The sequence below is a fragment of the Drosophila subobscura genome, chromosome U (genome assembly GCF_008121235.1).
Source record: "Drosophila subobscura isolate 14011-0131.10 chromosome U, UCBerk_Dsub_1.0, whole genome shotgun sequence".
Taxonomy (NCBI): Eukaryota; Metazoa; Arthropoda; class Insecta; order Diptera; family Drosophilidae; genus Drosophila; species Drosophila subobscura.
Window position 1 is genome coordinate 2,469,247 of NC_048534.1, and position 8,478 is coordinate 2,477,724.

The 8,478-nt window shown below is 37.1% G+C and overlaps 1 protein-coding gene across 1 annotated transcript; it reads right to left on the bottom strand.

The window, feature by feature from the left end:
- Positions 1-2,510: 2,510 nt before the first annotated feature.
- LOC117900483 lies at positions 2,511-3,488 on the bottom strand. The gene has a single exon (XM_034810867.1). The coding sequence runs from the start codon at positions 3,369-3,371 to the stop codon at positions 2,949-2,951; it is 423 nt and encodes a 140-aa protein (XP_034666758.1). The 5' UTR covers positions 3,372-3,488; the 3' UTR covers positions 2,511-2,948.
- Positions 3,489-8,478: the final 4,990 nt, after the last annotated feature.

The window sequence follows — 8,478 nt, forward strand, 5'->3', positions numbered from 1 at the left end:
TCGTGGTGGCATCATAATGCTAATGATATTGGCTTTAAAGAATGGCAGCAGCGAGAGGAGTCAGGTTACAGGATCCAGGAGGCCCAAGGCAGGAGGCAACAACCTAGTTAGCAGCTGCTACGCGCCATACTCGCGTACTTATGTAAGGACTTTAGACTTAAGTTTTTGAACAACTTTTTAGAAATGCAGTAGTAATTTTCCGTTGCTTTTTCTAGGTACCTCCTGCCTCTATCCTTCTATGAATCGGTTTTTGTTTTTGTTGTCACAGGTTTTCACAGTCAATTGAACCATGATATGTGCAAAAAGGAATGAAGCGTGGCTAATGTGATGGAAGGGTTTTGGAGGTTTGGAGCTGCGCTCCTGTGTGTATTGCGATTAAGTTCAACTCTTAAGAGATACACGGGAAAAAAGACTTCAATAGGGATCACATTGGATCATTAATAATAATGATATTTTTATTAATAATTAATTCTGACTATAAAGCCAGAATGACGAAATATGTGTCGATTGGCTGTTCCCCAACCCATCCAGCAGCTTCGTTTATTTTTTTTATTTATTTATTTATTTTATTCTGCCTCGGGTGGTGTGCGGATCCGGTAGAGAAGTGCTGATGATATAAAAATCTAAATAAAAAAAAATTTTTAAGTTGTGACGCCTCACACGTCCCTCGTCCTTTTTCCTAAAAGAAAACCAGATTTCGATTTTTCATTAGTTTTTAATTGTCGTAGAAAATACTCGGAAGATATTTATTTCGAACATAATTAAAAAGTATTCTTTTAATTGAGTTTTTTTTCGTTGGCTAATTTCCCACGAACTATTTTTCGTTTGAGCTTCAATTTGCCACCGCATGTGCTTTTAAATTTGATTTTATATTTCATTATATTTTTTGTTGCTTAAAATTTGATTTTATGACCCAATTAAAAATGCGTTCAACTATTGAATCAATTTCCAAGCCAATATCAGTAATAAATAAAAACCAAAAATGAAATTGTTAAGTCTAGCAAAATAGCTAGAAAATAACGACACGAATGAAATGAGAAAACAAATGTATTAATCTTCCATATAGTAATAACAGTTGACATTTTATTTTTATCATTTGAAAATAGTTTTTAAAACGAGACATTAATGTTCATGGATGTTTATGAAATCTGCGATTTTCGGAAATAGGTTGGAGGACAATTTTATGAATATTTTTGATTGAAAGCAATGAAAAGTAAGAACTGGAACCACTGGACGAATAATTGAATGAAAGAAAGGTATTTCCCATTAATTTCTCGAGCAGCAAACATGATTATCCACAACTCTCCACACTCTCTGGTCGGTTGTGAAGTCTTTACTAAGTGAAAATGGCAATACTTTCTGGCTTTTGCTGTAACTCAGAGCATCATAGTATTGGCCACAATCTGTTGACTTTTTCTGTCTCCCGCAGCACTTTTATAATTCCCAGAATGAAATGTCAATGAGGCTATCGATTTTGCACCTGATTTGCAAAAAAAGCTCGAAAATTGTAATTAAATCTTGTCTAACGAATGTAGGGCTAGTAACTCCCTCCCTCCCTTTATCATCCACTCATTTTCGCACTTAAAGGGTATTTCATGATGATGATGATGGTGATTGGGTACTCGCAACAATTATCAGGCGATGGATCCCACCAACGACACTTGACGACTCTCGTCACCCTACTACCCAACCATTGGGGTGTGATAAAATGTTGTTGCCTAGTGTAATGCTTAACCATTGCTGTGTGTTTATTGACTTTCGGAGTAGGGAGTGTCTCTGCTTATTTGGATGGCCTTATCGCTCTTTACGGGAAAATATTTCCCCTGATAAGCGCACATGGCGCACTTTCTGCCTGGCTGAAGCCACCATGAATCAGTCGCTGTGCCCGTCAGCGTGATTTTGCTTTTATCTCTTTTGCCGTATCGGTCCTACCCTTACCCCTTTTGCTATGTTTTGGTGGTCAGCCTCTGGGCATTTCCAAATATTCTGGGTTTTTTATAGCCGGTACTCGAAGAGTACCTAGGGTATATTATATTTGTGGTCGGAGCAATGTGCGGAACGCACAGAAGGAAACGTTTCCGACCCCACAAAGTATATATTTACTTGATCAGCATCAATAGCCGATTTTATAATTGTCTGTCTGTCCTTCTGTCCGTCCGTCCGTCTTGTTTGTCGGCTAGTTCTCAGAGAGTAGTGGCTAAACCCACCCCGACCAACAGCTTTTTTATATTTTGCACATTCTCTCTGTCCACACTGCTTCGTGCAGTGTGAGGCTCTAGGGGAGGGGGGAGAGCTAAAAGAGCGTGTTGGAGTGGGAAGTGATGTAGATGTAGATGACATACATAAGAACAATAATTTAAAATGTATAATTTGAAAAAAAAAAACCACGAAGTTCCAGATGTCATACTGAGTTCCGGGTACCACACGTTCCTTCTCGTTTTCCACAAGATAACTACATTTGTTTTTGTAATATTTCATTTCAAAATTCACATAAGAAAAATCCGAAAGCGTAGAAATTTTGGTTTTTATTCTCTTTAAATTGGTAACAATTTATATGGCAGTTATAAAAACATTTATCACAACGCAAATTGACTTATCGAAAGGGGCATAGGTCGAAATTTTTTTTTTTATAGATTCATTGGATATAAAAGGGCCTTTGTTGTCGAGAGGAGCAACCCGACTTTTCCCCGAATTGTCAATCGCCTTTTGCCACATGCTGCATATGCACTCAATCACTTGTTGACGGATATCATCATTGAAGTGAAAGTCGAAACGAAGCAAAACGAAACTGAGCTGTTGACATTGTCCACCATTGTCGTCAGACCGGACGGGGAAACACTTACATATTTTCACACGTACATATCTCTCTCCAGCTCTGCTTATTTTTCTGCTTGGGTTTTCCTTTTACTGGGGCTCTGTCTCAATTCCTCCCTCCAATTTTCCACCCCTCATTTCGTTGGTTGAGCAAACAGCACGGCGACTGGGGCCAGGGTAAGTAGATTTCTTTTGTCACGACTCAGACAGCCCCTAGCCGCCACATATTTCTCGTGGACCAACTCGAAGAGCTCCTGCTGAAAGTAGCCATGCTCCTGGTAGTTTGAGTCCTTGTGACCACGCCGTATTTGCTTATCCCTCAGCCGGAACTCTCGCCACAGCAAATGCAACTGCAGCCACTTTTTGGTAATAAAGTCCAACGTTTTACGCTGGAACGGTGTCTTCTTGTAGTTGGAAATGGCATGGAAAATGAAATTTGCGTTGATTTGTTGCTGCAGCGCCAATTGATCCAAGGCCACCAGCAGCCCACTACCATCCCCACCAGTCCGTGCAGGATTACTGGCCCCACCCAGTTTCAATGCCACAATGTTGGGCATAATTTCTGCCTGTTTTTTACTGTCACTTGTTTTAATTTATTTTCCTTCTTTCAGATAGTTTTAAATTTATATGTTGCGTCCGCCCACGCACTTCCACTGGGAAGCTTCCAACGGTAAATGCCGCTGAACCGCTGATTCTGCAGTGCTTTTATAGCACTTTTTCCCAACTTGTGGTTTTTACCTATTTTCAGACATTGATAAGCAACTGGGCAAAAAAATAGTTGGCGAATGTGTGTATTTATTTATAGGTAACTTTCTGCTCAGCAATTGTAGCAATTGCCGGGTAAGCCCCAGCTGACGGACGATTCACGTGAGTGGCGTTGCCTTTTTTACTATCTAAACAAAATTGGGAAAAATTAGGTGTATTCTTTTAGCAGTCAGTTTTTAAAATTACACTGCTCGACAAAATTTAACTTTTTTTCCTTAAGGATCAAGAATATATACACTGTTGGAGCTTTACAGCTGTTACAGCTGCCGAGCTTTTTCGGCTTTTTCTGGCAATTCTCCGTATTTAGTTTTTGATATTTTGGTTTATTTTTACGAATTTATACAATTTAAAGGGGCGTGGCCGTGAACTGCGGTTCGGTGTGTTAAACTTTACAATAAGTAGTTGAGAGCTCGGTTAAAGTAACGGGTTCGCGCTGGACATAGAAAATAATTGGACTGCTCGGAGAGATGCGCGGCGATCGACAATATTTTAGACTGACCAAGAAAAGGGCAAAGCACTGCAATATAAGCAGTACGAAGTTCTATGCACTGTGAGAGGGAACGATGAGCGCGGCAATAGCATATTCATTTAAGAGAGTATAAAGAGAGTATAAATGTAAACAAGGCGAGCTGATCTTAATAATTATATATTTGCTGCTGCTCCGAACATACACTTTATGGGGTCAGAAACGTTTCCTTTTGTGCGTTACATACACCCACTTTTCAACACAAATACAATATACCCTATTTCGAGAACCGGGTATAAAAAGGTAGCATTAGAACATATCTTAGCCCCATGTCTTTCATAAAAAGTTCGGTTGGTGCGGTGATGAAAAATCGTGTCGGGTAGTGTAATCAAAATAAGTATTCTTGAAGGTAGTTCTTGCAATCTTATTTTTATGTCAGCACCCTACAACAAAATACGGCCAATACAATAAATATAATAAAATAAGAGATAACCAATGCAAAAAACGTGACCCAACCACTAGCGGGGAATTCCTAAATAATGAACGCAACAGCACTTGAGGGACGATTATTTCTGTCCCAAAAGTCAAAAATCAATCCATCGATAAGATATGAGTGCAAAGTTCTCTGAATTTGATTTCTCATTCGATTTTTTAAGCGTTTTTCAAGCGGGAGGGAAGGCCGAGCTGTCCACAGCTGTCTGTCGGTTTTCTTGAGGGACACTTAATTAAATGGCAGACAACTTTTTTTTCCTGCTCTTTAGCGGGATATATAATTTTGTGTTAACCAAATAATGCACTAAACAGCTAATTAAAACGAAGGCCACACAAAAAACAACAAAACCAATTGAATACAAAAAGAGAGCCAAGAATAAAACACCAAATCAACCATCGCGATGGTCTTGGCCATTGGCTAGTATGTCATTGTGTGGAAGAAGATTTATTTCGATTTATGCAAATATACTTCCAGAAAATATAACCGTTCCATTGAAGTTTACCATCGTATACTTTTAGGCTTATTTTCTTATTTAAACTATTGCAACAAATGAAAATTTCCAAAAAGAAAACTGATGGAAACATTATGCTTCTTGGAATAATTTCCATACATTTCCTTGAAAAAAGTAATTCCTTCTAATATAAATAAATAAAAAGCGTTTGAATACAATCCAGACATCAATTTTTTTTTTAAATTTTTCTTAAATTCTTCATTTTTTTGTCACGCTTTTGCTTAATCTTTCGCAATCTGCCCATTGTTAGGTCCGAAAGTAAAAAACTTAATTCGATGTACATTAAATTCCCAGCCCCCAGTCCACCTGCCCCAAAGGCCATACCATAGAAGGCCGCTATTGTGACAGCAGGAAACCATCTAAAATGGGGGGCCTGTCCAGACCGCGCTCAGCCATGCGGGGAACAAGGAGTGCGAGATGAAGACAAAATATACATTTTATAGCAATGAAATAGCAAAATAAAGGCTACGAATTGCATATACTCTTTTGAGTAAAGTTGGTGTTCAAACTGAAGCAAACTCAAAGTTAATGACACTGAAATGCGTCAGTGAAATCAAACTTTCCAGTCGAATTATTAGGCAAATAATTACAACAATTATGTATAAAACGAGAAGGGACGTGTGAGACCCTTCTTACGCGTCACAACTTTTATACCTGGTTCTTCTACATACATATGTATGTCATCTAAATCTACATCACTTCTCACGCTCTTTTAGCTCGGGGTCAGAAACGTTTCCTTCTCTGCGTTACATACAACCAATTTTCCACACAAATACAATATACCCTATTTACTCTTCGAGTACCGGGTATAAAAATGTTTAATGAATAATTCTTTTACACATCACGGACCAAGCATCAGGGCCCCACTGTCTCATTCTGAGCAACTCAAAAAAGATGTGGCATCCGTTCCGGTAGTGTATTAAATGAGTAGCACTTTTTTTTCGAGGCTGTACGCCCACACTAATAAGATTTATGAAGTCGCGGAGCTTCCGACTTTGACTTGGTCCTTGCCATCCAGGGTCCTTGGAAGTGGAAGAAGAGGAGAGGACGTGCAGGAAGACGATGAGGATTGCTGTACCGCGCTGTAAATATTTGTAAATACACCAACTCTTTCCCGACCACAGACCGGCACTTTTTTGCGTTTTGTGCTGTGTTGTGTTCGGCTGTTTGTTTTCTATATTTCTCTTTCTCTCCATCTTTGCCTCAGTATTTGATGTGTTGCTGCTGCGTATAATTTTTTGTATCCTCCTTTCTATTACAGTAAACTTCTGGTTGGCGCCTAATAGCCGGCAACGAAGTTTCGCTTTCAATTTTTGTTCCCTCATTTTAGGCTTAGGAGGAGTCATAGTGATGAAGTGATAGTTATAAGTGATAGTATGAACCTCATATGTAGGGTTGTTTTCTGTCGCTGTTGCTCGATTGGCATTTCATTGGCAAATGTTTTTATTCATTGACACGCGTGTGTGCCTTTAATTGCCAGGTAACACTACCCGACACGATTTTTCCTCAAGGAACGAAACCCACTTTTTACGTCTCTCCATAGATTAAAACAAGCAGACTTTTCCAGAGTTTTTTAAATCAAAAAGTCTTAAAAAATCCCGAACAGAATTCAACATTTTTGCATTTCAAAGCTTAATATTTCCCAAACGGTTCGCTAAATCCAGAAAGTGTTTGGGTCCACTTTTTAGCTGCACCAACGAGCTTTTCGAGGTTTCTTGAGGAAAAAAAGTTCGATTTTGTCGAGTAGTGAAATTAGTTTTTCTATTTTTGTAAGAATTTCTTATCTCTTGATACACTTGATAGCTTAGTTGGAACTATGTGAACAAGTGGTATTATATGATATGTTTTTAAACCCGATTTGCAATAAAATTCCAACAAAACTTTGTGGCCGTGATAACTATTCTTTACATTTATATATTGACAGTGAACTATGGGTAAAAATCCCAAATTTTTAGCATTAGTGTACTTTTTGTTGTGTTAAATATTTTAATGCTACTTTAATTTTCGGATTCCTGAATATAAAGTCACAATAAAAAATAGTTCTAGAAGATTTTTACGAAGGAACCTTATTTTTGTGAGCACTTTCAAAATCTGCTGATTCAGAGGAGCGCCGCATCCTAAGAAAGAAATGGAAACATTGAATAACTTGCAAGTTTAATGTTAGACCTACACGAAATATTAAATATTAATGTAAATATAGAACTTGCAGGTAATTGTAAGCAGATTAATTGTTAATACATCGTTTTCGATAGTTACATATGTGTTGCTATTGAAATATTCAAAGTTTTGTTCGTGTGTATTTTTAGCTCTATACATATTGACAAATGTATGTGTTTAGTGAATTATTATTTCTTATTTCTTCTTTACGAAGGTTTGAGTTGCATATTGCACTACTCGACAAAATCCTAATTTTTTCCGCTTTTAACCAAACAGACTTTTTCTGATAGGCTTTTTTTAAGGAATTGTGTTTTTTTTTCTATTGCTGAACTTTAAAGATTTTTTTAAGTCTGTTATTTGTTTGTAACGGTTTTTTTAAGGTAGTGCTTCTTTTTTTCACATTACTTTAGTATCTTACATCTGGTTGTAATGAACTTAGCCATTCCAAAAAGCTAATGTGGCCAAATTCTTTGTGGTTTTAGCTTACTGTTTGATTTGATATTGATATTTAATATTAAGATTTGAAAAGCAAAACTGTTGATTATTGTAAGGTACTTTTTAAGAAATTTTGACTTCAAAAACTCGGGAAAAGTAAAAAAAATAATAATAAATTTGTCTCCACTATTTTTTTTTAATGAATAGGCCCATTAATTAGTCGTCGTTTAAGGTATTGTTTGTCAAAATCTATAGACCACAAAGTGTTCGGGTACACTTTATATATGCATTCATTAGCTTTAAAGAATGACTAAATTTGTTATTAACAGATGTAAGATACTGAACTTGATGTAAGAGTTGTGTGAAAGAACGAAGACTACCTCTAAAAAAATCGTTAAAAAAAACCGATTTTAAAATTCTTTAAAAAAACTTCTGCCATTGAAAAAAATTGAAATTATGATCATACCATTTCTAAGCCCCATATCTTTCATAAAAAGTTGGTCTGGATCAAAGCGGCAAAATCGTGTCGAGTAGTGTTATTATCCAATAAATATATAGTCAAGTGCTGTTAGTGCCCTTTGCCCCTTTTCCACCAATACTACATTTTGTACATGCGTAAGTATGAGCTGACTTTTGCAGCACTGCTGTAGGTCTGGAGCAACAACAATCGCGAAGCAGACGTAATAAGATGTTCTACTCTAGAAAGTATTGACAAAATCTGTCTAACTGAAGACGAAACTATTGAAATTTAAAAGATAATTATCTAATTTATTGTTTAGGTAAACAAGTAGTAAGCGAAATGAATTGGACGTTGGAGGGACTCCAATAAAATTACAT